The 14675-nt window shown below is 46.2% G+C and overlaps 1 protein-coding gene across 3 annotated transcripts in view; it reads left to right on the forward strand.

Moving 5' to 3' along the window:
- ADGRE1 (adhesion G protein-coupled receptor E1) overlaps nt 1-14675 on the forward strand; it is a 69225-nt gene that overhangs the window by 25939 nt on the left and 28611 nt on the right. For 2 of the 3 annotated variants that reach the window (XM_070491837.1, XM_070491838.1), the window contains 9 exons: nt 3614-3760; nt 5239-5394; nt 5517-5636; nt 7631-7777; nt 9256-9411; nt 9534-9653; nt 11556-11702; nt 13231-13386; nt 13509-13628. In XM_070491837.1, coding sequence (XP_070347938.1) covers nt 3614-3760; nt 5239-5394; nt 5517-5636; nt 7631-7777; nt 9256-9411; nt 9534-9653; nt 11556-11702; nt 13231-13386; nt 13509-13628 — 1269 coding nt within the window. The remainder of the gene's footprint in view (nt 1-3613; nt 3761-5238; nt 5395-5516; nt 5637-7630; nt 7778-9255; nt 9412-9533; nt 9654-11555; nt 11703-13230; nt 13387-13508; nt 13629-14675) is intronic. The other variant, XM_070491839.1, reaches the window with a different exon arrangement.

A 14675-nucleotide genomic window follows, 5' to 3' on the forward strand; every position in this document is an offset into this window, starting at 1 on the left:
GCTATGCGATGTTGCACAATTTTGAAGTCTCAGTTTCCTCCTCTGAAAAATGGAAATATCAGTTTGCACCTCGTTGGGCTGCTCTGAGCATTCGTTGAGCTGATGCGTGTGAAGTATCTACCTCAATGCCTGCCACAAAGAAAGCTCCACATGTCAGCAGTGAATTTTGTCTTTTGGTTAACATTTGCTTTCATAGTAATTGCTACGCTCCGGGCTCTGTTCAGAGTGCTTTACAGAGATCACATGAGAAAACTGAGGCACACAGAGATGGATTCTCTGTCCATTGTATTAGGCAGTTCAGGCTGCATAACAAAATATTGTAGACTGGGGGCCTTAAGCAACAGAGACTTATTTTCTCACAGTTCTGGAGGCCAGAAGTCTGAAATCAAGCTGTCAGCAGGGTCGTGCTTTCTCTGAAGACTCTAGGGGACAATCTGTTCTGAGGCTTTCTCCCAGCTTCTGGTGTTTCCAGCAATCTCTGGGTTCCTTGACCTGTAGATGTGTCATTTCCATCTTTGACTCCATCATCATGTGGTGTTCTCCCTAAGCCTGTCTCTGTGCCTGTTTTACTCTCCTTATAAGGATACCAATCATATCTGGTTAAGGGACATCCTACTCCAGTACGATGTCTTAACTTACATCTTAAGCACATGTACAAAGACCCTATTTCTAATAAGTTCACATTCTCTGAGACTAGAGGTTAGAACTTCAACATATCTTTCTGGTGGCCATAACTCAACCCACAACAGTTGCCTGTATGATCTCTGTCAATGATGACTCAATGCTCCAGTTGTGTTGCTAAAGCAGTCATAGATGATACATAAATGACTGGATGTGGCTGTGTGCCAATAAAACTTTATTTACACAAACAGATGAGGGGCCAGATTTGACCTATGGGATGTAGTTCGCTGAGCTCTAAATAAGATCATTCATTTCTACCACCGGAGTTTCCAGAGTGCCCCAAACATCCTTCTTCATCTTTGGGCTACAGTTCATGGGTTATTCAGCCTTCTCAGTAGTGCCGGTGGACCCTGGTGTTTAAAGTTGAGGTGAAATCAATATTTCCCATCTAGAAAATGCTGGGTTCTACAGCAACGATTTTGTCCACTCTGTGTTTCACCCTCAGTATGGTGCCTGATACATTGCAAGTATTAAATGGATATTTGTTGAATGAAGGAACATGAATTTTATTCTTTACATCGACTCCAGATTGAATCACCTGTCAACTGACAGGCACTTAGTTTGTTTCTAATGTTTTACAACTTCACACAAAGCTGGGGTGAGCATCCCTGTGATGGTATCTTGAAGTTCAGTGGCCGCTCCAGTTTTCTCTCTAGGAGAGGTGCAGTTGACTGGGAGGGACATATAGGAGACTTGCATTGAAGTTGTGCTTGCACGAGAGGTACACAGCAAGTGTTTCTTTGGGGTGATCTGGCAGAGCAGGGTTGAAAGACATTTGTGCAGGCCACCCCTTGCTCCCATGACTGCACAATTCCATGGGTGCTTCAATGTGTCGGTTCCTAGAGGTGGCTTTGCAAGGTGTTCAAGTCATCTGTTGTTGCATAACAGACCCCCTGCAAACTCAGTGCATGAAAACAACAGCAGTCATTTATTTTGCTCACAAACGAACCTGCTATTTGGGCTTGGTTTGGAGAGGATGGCTTGCCTCTGTTCCACACCGTGTCAGTTGACTTGGTTCAACTGGAGGCTGGAGGAATCAGTTTGGAGAAGGCCCACTGACAAGGCTGGCAAGCTGGTGCTGGCTGTTGGCTGGCTGCTCCCCCAGGGCTGTGGGCTGGAGGTCTTAACTCTTGTCCATGTGAGCTGCTTTTTCATGGCTGGTTGGGCTTCCTCAAAGTATGAGAGAAGTTCCAAGAATGAGTTCCAAGAATGAGCATCTCAAGAGAACAAAGAAGTGCATTGTATTTTTATGACCGAGTGTGAGATTTTTATGACGTTGTCTAATACTTTTATGACCTAACATGCAGTTTTTACGACTTGGTGTCACATCCCCCATAGTCACAAGCATGCTCATATTTAAGGGGTGGGAATATAGACCCCACTGCTTGTTGGATGGAGTACAAAATTCACACTTAATGACGGGCATATGGGATGGAAAACATTGCTTCCATCCAATGAACAGAACATCTTCTCACAACCAAAAATGCTCCAGTCCCAAATGTCAGTAGTACTGATGTAGAGAAACTCTGTGATAGGGAGAGCTCAGACCAAAACCTCAGAACTGTTTCCTAAAAGGTATTTGAATTAAGGCCTGAGAGTTACCTTCATCCTCCCTCCCCTTCCATATTAAATCCGTCATTATCTCTTGGAGAATCTCCCTGCTACAGACGTCTTGAATGTTTCCACTCTTCTCCATCCTTGGTTCAGCCTTCATCCTTACTATGGCAGCATCCTCACTGGTCTCTCCCTGTCTGCAGTCTTGTCTCCTCTAATCCATCCTCCACGCTGCAGCCAGAATGTTCTCACTAAGACACCAAGACTCCATCTTCCTGAGTCTACAGAGGTTCTATTGTTCTCTACATTCACTTATAGGGAGGGTGATTTCAAACAGCATGGCATGGAGTGATCTAGCCCTCATCACATCCCCTTGGCTTGGAATCACAGATATTTGAAGTCATCTTCATTTTGCTAGTGTAATTGTAGCAGTTAGCTAGTTCTGAGTAACAGTGATCCTGCAAGTCCATGGCTAACAACAGCTGCCAATTTTTTTAGCTCTCAATTCCATGCACGGGCAGTTTAGGTTGAGCTCTGCTGGTCAGTTCTTTGGGTCTCAACCATCTTCTTTGTTTGTCTGTGGTTGGCTGTGGTTGGGCTGGGCTGTCTCAGATGACTGAGGCTCATTGGGATGATTCATTTCTTCCCTCCTCCATTCGGCTAGTCTAGGACTTGTTCAGGTGGCAGAATCATGAGGCCCAAAGCAGAAGCAGAAGCAGAAGCAGAAGCAAATAATCCTCTAGAGGTCTAAGTTTGGAACTGACACCACATCAGTCCTGCTGCATTCTATTGACCAATGCAAGTCATAGGGCCAGATGGATGAAGGGGTGGAAAACAAACTCCACATTTAAATAAAGGAGTGGCAAAGCCACATTGCAGTGCACAAGCTGCATCCTGAGGTGTGCATACAGGGGTATATATGTGGCCAGTGAAGTACCACACTCTTGGCAGATGTTTTTTGGATGGATAGATGTATGGATGGATGGATAAATGGATAGCTGAATAGATGCATAGATTGATGAATGGATGGATGGACAGATGAATGATTAAAAGAAATGAACAAAGGAACCAAGGAATAAACAGTGTACTTTGTTCTCTATGCCGGAAATGGGGATCTTGACCATTTCTGCAAAGTACCATTGTTATAGTAGTTTTGAAATTACTTGTCACCATTTTGCATACGTACTATTGGCCAGAATTTGTTTTCATGGACCCGATTAACTGCAGGGAGGTTAGGAAGAAGGGTAGAACGTGAATATTGGGGAGCCTCGGCGCTGCGTGCCACAGCTTAAGAGCATGCAGAGTGAATATTCACTTACCATCTCCTTTCCGAAATTCCTGCTCTGCCTTGATCCCGGTTTTCTCTTGCACTCTCCAGATGTGGATGAATGTGCAGATCCCAAATCTTGCCCAGAGCACGCGACCTGCCACAACAGTCCTGGAAGCTACTCTTGTGTCTGCAACCAAGGATTTGTTTCCAGCAGTGGAAACGTGAGATTTCAAGGCCAGGGAGAGACGTGTGCAGGTAGGTGGAGGGGTGTGTTGGGGAATTAGGTCCCAGTCTGTTGACAAAGACAGCACTTGTGGAGGACGAGTCAGGGTGGGTCTTGGCTGTGTTTGAAGACCTCATCAACAAAACCTAAGGCAAGAATCATTCATTCATTCATTCATGCATGCAGTGTTTGACCAAGACTTAGAGCATGTGCAACACGGCTGGTTCTATTCCGGGGATGGTGGATACAGCAGGGAATAACTCAGGCACACATGTTTGTTCTCCTGGATCTTAACCTCTACTGTGGGAGGAGATGAATAACAAAATATAAATGCAGGAACATATTGTGTGTTAGGGAAAGTTAAAGGAGATGAAGAAATATAAGGCAGCAAAGGTCAACAGAGAGTGCCGTGAGTGGACGTCTAATTTTAACAGAGTGGTAAGAAATGGCTGTGCTGAGAACTGTATATTTGAGAAAAGATGGGTACTACAGCAACGATTTTGTCCCCTCTGTGTTTGACCTCCAGTGTGGTGTCTGATACACTGTGAATATTAAACAGACATTTGAAGGATGAAGGAACATGCACCTTATTCTTTATGTCAACTCCAGTTGGAAGGACGACTCTACTGACAGGCACTAGGTTGTTTCTAATGTTGTACAGCTTCGTACAAAGCTGGGATGACATCCCGGTGATCTTCTCTTGACGTACAGTGGCCGCTCCAGTTTTCTGACTAGGAGAGGTGCGGGTGACTGGGTGGGAAATCTAGGAGTTGCTTACAGTGAAACGGCAGAGCAGGGTTGAAGGAGACTTGGGCAGAGGTACACGATGGTCCCACGACTGCACAGTTCCATGAGTTCCTCAATGGGTAAAATCCTAGACGTGGCTTTGCCAGGTGTTCTAGTTCTCTATGGGTGGGTAACAGACCATCTCCAAACTTAGTGGCTGAAAACAGCAACAATCATTCATTTTGCTCATGAATGAATCTGCTATTTGGCCTTGGTTTGAGGAGGATGGCTTGCCTCTGTCCCACACAGTGTCAGTTGACTTGGTTCAACTGGAGGCTGGAGGAATCAGCTTGGAGAAGGCCCACTGACAAGGCTGGCAAGCTGGTGCTGGCTGTTGGTTGGCTGTTTCCCCAGGGCTGTGGCCTGCAGGTTTTCGTTCTGGTCTATGTGAGCTGCTTCTTCATGACTTGTTGGGCTTCCTCAAAACATGGCGGGTCAGTTCCAAGAATGAACATCTCAAGAGAACAAAGAAGTGCATTATTTTTTTATGACCTAGTGTGATATTTTTATGACCTAGCATGGTATTTTTACGACCTGGTGTCACTTTCACTATAGTCACAAACATGCTCAGGTTCAGATGGGAATCTAGACCCCAATGCCTCACGGATGGAGTACTGAATGCAGGGCATATGTGATGGAAAACCCTGTTTCAACTGTCTTTGGAAAATGCATTCTGCTGCACAAGTTGTGACAACTTTGCAACTCTAAGTCTTTCTCTATCCAGATATAGATGAGTGTTCTAAGAAGCCCTCACCATGTGGTGCTAACTCAGTCTGCAAAAACCTGCCTGGGAAATACAAGTGCAGCTGTTTGCCTGGTTTCTCTTCTCCCACTGGAAACGACTGGAACCCGGCAAAGCCAGGTCGTTTCTCCTGTACAGGTAACGCTCTCGGCATCTCAGGTGTGGTCTTTCGTGGACGGCTGCCATTGAGTTGGATACCTGTGTTTCTCACCTTAGACATCCATTCTTTTGTCCGCTCGCTCTCCTCCACTGCTCCTCAGACATCAATGAATGCCTCTCCAGCGGGGTCTGCCCAGAGCATTCTGAGTGCACCAACTCCTTGGGAAGCTACAGTTGCAGCTGCCGAGCTGGATTCTCCTCTAGAAACTCCATCTGTGAAGGTAAAGAGGACCCACCATCCTCTAATTACCTGCTTAATTAAGAATCACCTCAATTGATGATGCTATGAAGTGGGGGTCACTATCCCCAGTTTAGGAATGAGAACATTGAGGCTCAGAGAGGTGAAGTGACTTGCCCAAGGATGCACAGCTATTAGGTGGAACAACCAGGATGTGAACGCCTGTTGAGGGCCCATCGTGAGTTAAGCAGTGGGTCAGGCAGTACTTGAGAGTAATGGGGGACTCTGTCCCTGGAAGGATTTTCTCCTCAGGGGACACTAGAAACGTCTAGAGACATTTTTGATTGTCACACTGGTGGTGGTGGTGGGGTTGTATGTGCTACTGTCATCAAGGGAGTAGAGGCCAGAGATGCTGCCAAACACCCTACAATGCACAGTACTGCCTCCCACAACCAAAAATGATGTGGTCCCAAATGTCAGTAGGGCTGAGGTAGAGACACCCTGTGCTCAGGAGAGCTGAGACCCAGACCTCGGAACTTTTTCCCAAAAGGTATTTGAATTAAGGCCTGAGAGTGACTCTCATCCCTCTCCCCTTCTGTATTGTCGGTCGTCATGTCTTGGGGATTCTACCTGCTAATCGTGTCTTGAATCTCATCAGACTTCTTCATCCTTCACTCAGGCTTCATATTTACTGCAGCAGCATCCTCACTTGTCTCTCCCTGTCTCCAGTCTTCTCCCCTCAAATCCCTCCTCTACACTGCCTCCAGAATGTTCTCACTGAGACCCTGGGGCTCCATCCTCCTGAGTCCACTGAGGATGTATTGTTCTCTACGTTTCCTTACAGGGATCGTGACTCCATCCAGAGGGGTTTGGAGTGATCAAGCCCTCATCACAGCTCCTGGGCTTGGATTCAGAGATATTTGAAGTCATGTCTCATTGTTCTGGTCCATTTGTAGCAGTTATCTATTGCTGAGTAACAAACTACCCTGACAGTCAATGGCTTAAAACAACTACTATTTATTTAGCTCTTGAGCCCATGCATTGACATTTTACCTAGGGCTCTAGTGGTGAGTTCTTTGGGTCTCAACCATTCTTTTTCCTGTGTCTGTGGTCAGCTGTGGTTGGCCTGCACTATCTCAGATGACTGGAGCTCATCTGGGCTGATCCATCTCTCTTCCTCTTTTTCATTGTTCATTAGTCTAGTCTAGGACTTGTTCAGGTGAGAGAATCAGGATTCCCAAAGCATGAGCAGAAGCAAATAATCCTCTGGAGGTCTGAGTTTGGAACTGGTACCACATCACTTCCGCTGCATTCTACTGACCAGTGCAAGTCATAGGGCCAGCTGGATGAAGGGGTGGAAAACCAACTCCACATTTAAACAGAGGAGTGGCAAAGTCACATCGCACTGCACAAGCTGCATCTTGAGGTGTGGATAGGGTTGCATATAAGTGGCCAGAGAAGTATCACACTCTCGGAAGTTATTTTCTGGATGAATGAATAGGTGGATAGATGTATGGATGTATGCATAGATAGAGGGGTAGCTGAATAGATGCATAGATTGATGGATGGATGTATTGATGTATAGATAGCTGAATAGATGCATAGCTTGATGGATGGATGGATGAGTGGATAGATGGATAGCTGAAGAGATGCATAGATTGATGGATGGGTGGATGGATGGATGGATGGATGGACAGATGGATGCTTAAAACAAATGAACAAAGGAAACGAGGAATAAACAGTGTACTTTGTTCTCTATGCCGGAAACGGGGATCTTGACCATTTCTGCAAAGTACCATTGTTATAGTAGTTTTGATGTTACTTGTCACACTTTTGCTTACATACTATTGGCCAGAACTTATTCTCATGGAGCCGCGTGACTGCAGGGAGGTTAGGAAGAAGGGTAGAACGTGAATATTGGGGAGCCTCGGCGCTGCGTGCCACAGCTTAAGAGCATGCAGAGTGAATATTCACTTACCATCTCCTTTCCGAAATTCCTGCTCTGCCTTGATCCCGGTTTTCTCTTGCACTCTCCAGATGTGGATGAATGTGCAGATCCCAAATCTTGCCCAGAGCACGCGACCTGCCACAACAGTCCTGGAAGCTACTCTTGTGTCTGCAACCAAGGATTTGTTTCCAGCAGTGGAAACGTGAGATTTCAAGGCCAGGGAGAGACGTGTGCAGGTAGGTGGAGGGGTGTGTTGGGGAATTAGGTCCCAGTCTGTTGACAAAGACAGCACTTGTGGAGGACGAGTCAGGGTGGGTCTTGGCTGTGTTTGAAGACCTCATCAACAAAACCTAAGGCAAGAATCATTCATTCATTCATTCATGCATGCAGTGTTTGACCAAGACTTAGAGCATGTGCAACACGGCTGGTTCTATTCCGGGGATGGTGGATACAGCAGGGAATAACTCAGGCACACATGTTTGTTCTCCTGGATCTTAACCTCTACTGTGGGAGGAGATGAATAACAAAATATAAATGCAGGAACATATTGTGTGTTAGGGAAAGTTAAAGGAGATGAAGAAATATAAGGCAGCAAAGGTCAACAGAGAGTGCCGTGAGTGGACGTCTAATTTTAACAGAGTGGTAAGAAATGGCTGTGCTGAGAACTGTATATTTGAGAAAAGATGGGTACTACAGCAACGATTTTGTCCCCTCTGTGTTTGACCTCCAGTGTGGTGTCTGATACACTGTGAATATTAAACAGACATTTGAAGGATGAAGGAACATGCACCTTATTCTTTATGTCAACTCCAGTTGGAAGGACGACTCTACTGACAGGCACTAGGTTGTTTCTAATGTTGTACAGCTTCGTACAAAGCTGGGATGACATCCCGGTGATCTTCTCTTGACGTACAGTGGCCGCTCCAGTTTTCTGACTAGGAGAGGTGCGGGTGACTGGGTGGGAAATCTAGGAGTTGCTTACAGTGAAACGGCAGAGCAGGGTTGAAGGAGACTTGGGCAGAGGTACACGATGGTCCCACGACTGCACAGTTCCATGAGTTCCTCAATGGGTAAAATCCTAGACGTGGCTTTGCCAGGTGTTCTAGTTCTCTATGGGTGGGTAACAGACCATCTCCAAACTTAGTGGCTGAAAACAGCAACAATCATTCATTTTGCTCATGAATGAATCTGCTATTTGGCCTTGGTTTGAGGAGGATGGCTTGCCTCTGTCCCACACAGTGTCAGTTGACTTGGTTCAACTGGAGGCTGGAGGAATCAGCTTGGAGAAGGCCCACTGACAAGGCTGGCAAGCTGGTGCTGGCTGTTGGTTGGCTGTTTCCCCAGGGCTGTGGCCTGCAGGTTTTCGTTCTGGTCTATGTGAGCTGCTTCTTCATGACTTGTTGGGCTTCCTCAAAACATGGCGGGTCAGTTCCAAGAATGAACATCTCAAGAGAACAAAGAAGTGCATTATTTTTTTATGACCTAGTGTGATATTTTTATGACCTAGCATGGTATTTTTACGACCTGGTGTCACTTTCACTATAGTCACAAACATGCTCAGGTTCAGATGGGAATCTAGACCCCAATGCCTCACGGATGGAGTACTGAATGCAGGGCATATGTGATGGAAAACCCTGTTTCAACTGTCTTTGGAAAATGCATTCTGCTGCACAAGTTGTGACAACTTTGCAACTCTAAGTCTTTCTCTATCCAGATATAGATGAGTGTTCTAAGAAGCCCTCACCATGTGGTGCTAACTCAGTCTGCAAAAACCTGCCTGGGAAATACAAGTGCAGCTGTTTGCCTGGTTTCTCTTCTCCCACTGGAAACGACTGGAACCCGGCAAAGCCAGGTCGTTTCTCCTGTACAGGTAACGCTCTCGGCATCTCAGGTGTGGTCTTTCGTGGACGGCTGCCATTGAGTTGGATACCTGTGTTTCTCACCTTAGACATCCATTCTTTTGTCCGCTCGCTCTCCTCCACTGCTCCTCAGACATCAATGAATGCCTCTCCAGCGGGGTCTGCCCAGAGCATTCTGAGTGCACCAACTCCTTGGGAAGCTACAGTTGCAGCTGCCGAGCTGGATTCTCCTCTAGCAACTCCATCTGTGAAGGTAAAGAGGACCTGCCCTCCTCATTTACCTACTTAATTAAGAATCACCTCAATTGATGATGCTGTGAGGTAGGGATCATGATCCTCAGTTTAGGAATGAGAACATTGAGGCTCAGAGAGCTGAAGTGACTTACCCAAGGATGCACAGCTATTAAGTGGAACAACCAGCATTTGAACTTCTGCTGAGGGCCCACCTTGACTTAAGCTGTGGGTCAGGCAGTACTTGAGAGTAATGGGGGACTCTGTCCCTAGAAGGATTTTCTCCTCAAAGGACACTAGCAATGTCTAGAGACATTTTTGATTGTCACACTGGTGGTGGTGGTGGGGTTGTGTGTGCTACTGTCATCAAGGCAGTAGAGGACAGAGATGCTGCTAAACACCCTACAATGCACAGAACTTCTTCCCACAACCAAAAATGATCTGGTCCCACATGTCAATAGTGCTGAGGTAGAGAAACTCTGCGGTAGGCAGAGCCGAGACCCAGACCTCGGAACTTTTCCCTGAAAGGTATTTGAATTAAGACCTGAGAGTTACTCTCATCCCTCTCCCCTTCTGTATTGTCGGTCATCATGTCTTGGGGAATCTACCCTCTAAACATGTCTTGAATCTCGACACACTTCTTCGTCCTTCACTCAAGCTTCATATTTACTGCAGCAGCATCCTCACCGGTCTCTCCCTGTCTCCAGTCTTGTCCCCTCAATCCGTCCTCCTCACTGCACCAGAATGTTCTCACTGACACACCAGGGCTCCATCCTCCTGAGTCCACTGAGGTTCTATTGTTCTCTCTGTTCACTTATGGGGACCGAGACTCCACCCAGCGGGGTTTGCATTGATCAAGCCCTCATCACAGCTCCTTGGCTTGGACTCAGAGATATTTGAAGTCATGTCTGAATTTTCTGGTCCATTTGTAGCAGTTAGTTATTGCTGAGTAACAAATTACCCTGAAAGTCAATGACTGAAAAAAGCTGCCATTTATTTAGCTCTTGATCCCATACATTGGCAGTTTAGCTAGGGCTCTGCTGGTGAGTTCTTTGGGTCTCAACCTTCTTTTTCCTGTGTCTGTGGTCAGCTGTGGTTGGCCTGCGCTATCTCAGATGACTGGAGCTCATCTGGGCTGATCCATCTCTCTTCCTGTTTTTCATTCTGCATTAGTCTAGTCTAGGACATGTTCAGGTGACAGAATCAAGAGTCCCAAAGCATGAGCAGAAGCAAATAATCCTCTGGAGGTCTGAGATTGGAACTGGTACCACATCACTCCTGCCACATTCTATTGACCAGTGCAAGTCATAGGGCCAGCTGGATGAAGGGGTGGAAAACCAACTCCACATTTAAACAGAGGAGTGGCAAAGTCACATCGCACTGCACAAGCTGCATCCTGAGGTGTTGATACAGGGGTATATATGTGGCCAGAGAAGTACCACATCCTTGGCAGATATTTTTTGGATGGATGAATAGATGGATAGATGTATGTATGGATGGGTAGATGGATAGCTGAATAGATGCATAGATTGATGGATGGATGAATGGATGGGTGGATGGATCAATGGATCGATGGAAGGATGGATTGATGATTAAAACAGATGAACAAAGGAACCGATGAATAAACAGTGTACTTTGTTGTCTATGCCAAAAATGGGGACTACGACCATTTCTGCAGAGTACCATTGTTATGATAGTTCTGAAATTTCTTGTCACCCTTTTGCTTACATATTATTTGCCAGGGCTTATTCTCATGGACCCGCCTAACTGCAGGCAGGTTAGAAAGAAGGAGAGAACACGAGTATTGTGGAGCCTCAGTGCTGTGTGTCACAACTTAAGAGCATGTAGAGTGAATATTCACTTGACATTTCCTTTCCGAATTTCCTGCGCTATCTTGATCCTGGTTTTCTCTTCCACTCACCAGATGTGGATGAATGTGCAGATCCCAGATCTTGCCCAGAGCATGCGACCTGCCACAACAGTCTTGGCAGCTACTCTTGTGTCTGCAACAAAGGATTTGTTTCCAGCAGTGGAAACGTGAGGTTCCAGGGCCAGGGAGAGACGTGTGAAGGTAGGTGGAGGGGTGTGTTGGGGAATCAGATCCCAGTCTGTTTGCAAAGACAGCACTGGTGGAGCACGAGTTGGGGTGGGTCTTGGCTGTGTTCAAAGACCTCATGAGCAAAACTGAGGGCAATAATCGTTCATTCATTCATGCACTCTTTGACCAATACTTTGAGCATGTGCGACACAGCTGGTTCTATTCTGGGGATGGTGGATACAGCAGTGAATAACACAGGCACAAATGTTTGTTCTCCTGGAACTTATCCTGTAGTGTGGGAGGAGATCAATAACAAAATATAAATGCATGAACATATTGTGTGTTAGGGAAAGTTAAATGAGATGAAGAAAAATAAGGCAGCAAAGGTCAACAGAGAGTGGTGTGAGTGGAGGCCTAATTTTAACACGGTGGTAAGAAATGGCTGTGCTGAGAATTCTATATTTGAGGAACGATGGGTACTACAGCAATGATTTTGTCCCCTCTATGTGTTTGACCTCCAGTGTGGTGTCTGATACACTGTGAATATCAAACAGATTTGTGATGGATGAAGGAACGTGCACCTTATACTTTATGTCAACTCCAGATGGAAGGACGATTCTATTGACAGGCACTAGGTTGTTTCTAATGTTTTACAACTTCATACAAAGCTGGGATGACATCCCGGTGATCTTATCTTGACGTGCAGTGACTGCTCCAGTTTTCTGTCTAGGAGAGGTGCGGGTGACTGGGTGGGAAATATAGGAGACTTGCCTTCAAGTTGTGCTTCCACTACAAATACACAGCAAGTGTTTGCTTACAGTGAAACGGCAGAGCAGGGTTGAAGGAGACTTGGGCAGAGGTACACGATGGTCCCACGACTGCACAATTCTATGGGTGCCTTAATGGGTAAATTCCTAGAGGTGGCTTTGCCAGGTGTTCTAGTTCTCTAAGGGGGGGTAACAGACCATCTCCATACTTAATGACTGAAAACAGCAGCAATTACTTATTTTGCTCATGAATGAACCTGCTGTTCCGGGTTGGTTGGAGGAGGATGGCTTGCCTCTGTCCCACACAGTGTCAGTTGACTTGGTTCAACTGGAGGCTGGAGGAATCAGTTTGAGGAAGGCTCACCAACAAGGCTGGCAAGCTGGTGCTGGCTGTTGGCTGGCTGTTCCCCCAGGGCTGTGGGCTGCAGGTTTTAGTTCTGGTCTATATGAGCTGCTTCTTCATGACTTGTTGGGCTACCTCAGTGTATGACGGGTCATTTCCAAGAATGAACATCTCAAGAGAACAAAGAAGTTCATTATATTTTTATCACCCAGTGTGATATTTCCATGACCTAGCACGGTATTTTTACGACCTGGTGTCACTTCCGCTATAGTCACAAACATGCTCAGATTCAGATGGGAATCTAGACCCCAATGCCTCAGAGATGAAGTACCAAATTCACACTGAATGCAGGGCACATGGGATGCAAAACACTGTTTCAACCATCTTTGGAAAATGCATTCTGCTGCACAAGTTGTGACAACTTTGCAACTCCAACTCTTTCTCTATCCAGATGTAGATGAGTGTTCTAAAAAGCCCTCACCATGTGGTGCTAACTCAGTCTGCAAAAACCTGCCTGGGAGATACAAGTGCAGCTGTTTGCCTGGTTTCTCTTCTCCTACTGGAAATGACTGGAACCCGGCAAAGCCAGGTCGTTTCTCCTGTACAGGTAATGCTCTCGGGATCTCAGGTGTGGTCTTTCGTGGACAGCTACCATTGAGTTGGGTACCTGTGTTTCTCACCTTAGACTCTCATTCTTTTGTCTGCTCGCTCTCCTCCACTGCTCCTCAGACATCAATGAATGCCTCTCCAGCGGGATCTGCCCAGAGCATTCTGAGTGCACCAACTCCTTGGGAAGCTACAGTTGCAGCTGCCTAGCTGGATTCTCCTCTAGAAACTCCATCTGTGAAGGTAAAGAGGACCTGCCCTCCTCATTACCTACTTAATTAAGAACCACCTCAATTGATGATGCTATGAGGTAGGGATCACTATCCTCAGTTTAGGAATGCGAACATTGAGGCTCAGAGAGCTGAAGTGACTTGCCCAAGGATGCACTGCTATTAAGTGGAACAACCAGGATTTGAGCTTCTGTTGAAGGAATACTGTGAGTTTAGCAGTGGGTCAGGCGGTACTTGAGAGTAATGGGGCGACTCTGTCCCTAGAACAATTTTCTCCTTAGAGGACACTAGCAATGTCCAGAGACATTTTTGATTGTCACGGTGGTGGTGGTGGTGGGGTTGTGTGTGCTGCTATCATCAAGGCAGCAGAGGCCAGAGATGCTGCTAAACACCCTACAATGCACAGTACTGCCTCCCACAACCAAAAATGATCTGGTCCCAAATGTCAGTAGGGCTGACGTAGAGACACCCTGTGCTCGGGAGAGCTGAGACCCAGATCTCGGAACTTTTTCCAAAAAGGTTTTTGAATTAAGGCCTGAGAGTGACTCTCATCCTCCCTCTCCTTCTGTATTGTAGGTCATCATGTCTTGGGGATTCTACCTGCTAATTATGTCTTGAATCTCGTCCATTTGTAGCAGTTAGCTATTGCTGAGTAACAAACTACCCTGAAAGTCAATGACTTAAAACAACTACTATTTATTTAGCTCTTGAGCCCATGTGTTGCCAGTTTAGCTGGGGCTCTACTGGTGCATTCTTTTGGTCTCAACCATTCTTTTTCCTGTATCTGTGGCCAGCTGTGGTTGGCCTGGGCTATCTCAGATGACTACAGCTCATCTGAGCTGATCCATCTCTCTTCCTGTTTTTCCAGTCTTCACTACTCTAGTCTAGGACTTGTTGAGGTGACAGAATCAAGAGTCCCAAAGCATGAGCAGAAGCAAATAATCCTCAGGAGGTCTGAGATTGGAACTGGCACCACATCACTCCTGCTGCATTCTATTGACCAATGCAAGTCATAGGGCCAGCTGGATGAAGGGGTAGAAAACAAACTCCACATTTAAGT

This window comes from Equus asinus, chromosome 20 (genome assembly GCF_041296235.1).
Source record: "Equus asinus isolate D_3611 breed Donkey chromosome 20, EquAss-T2T_v2, whole genome shotgun sequence".
Lineage (NCBI taxonomy): Eukaryota > Metazoa > Chordata > Mammalia > Perissodactyla > Equidae > Equus > Equus asinus.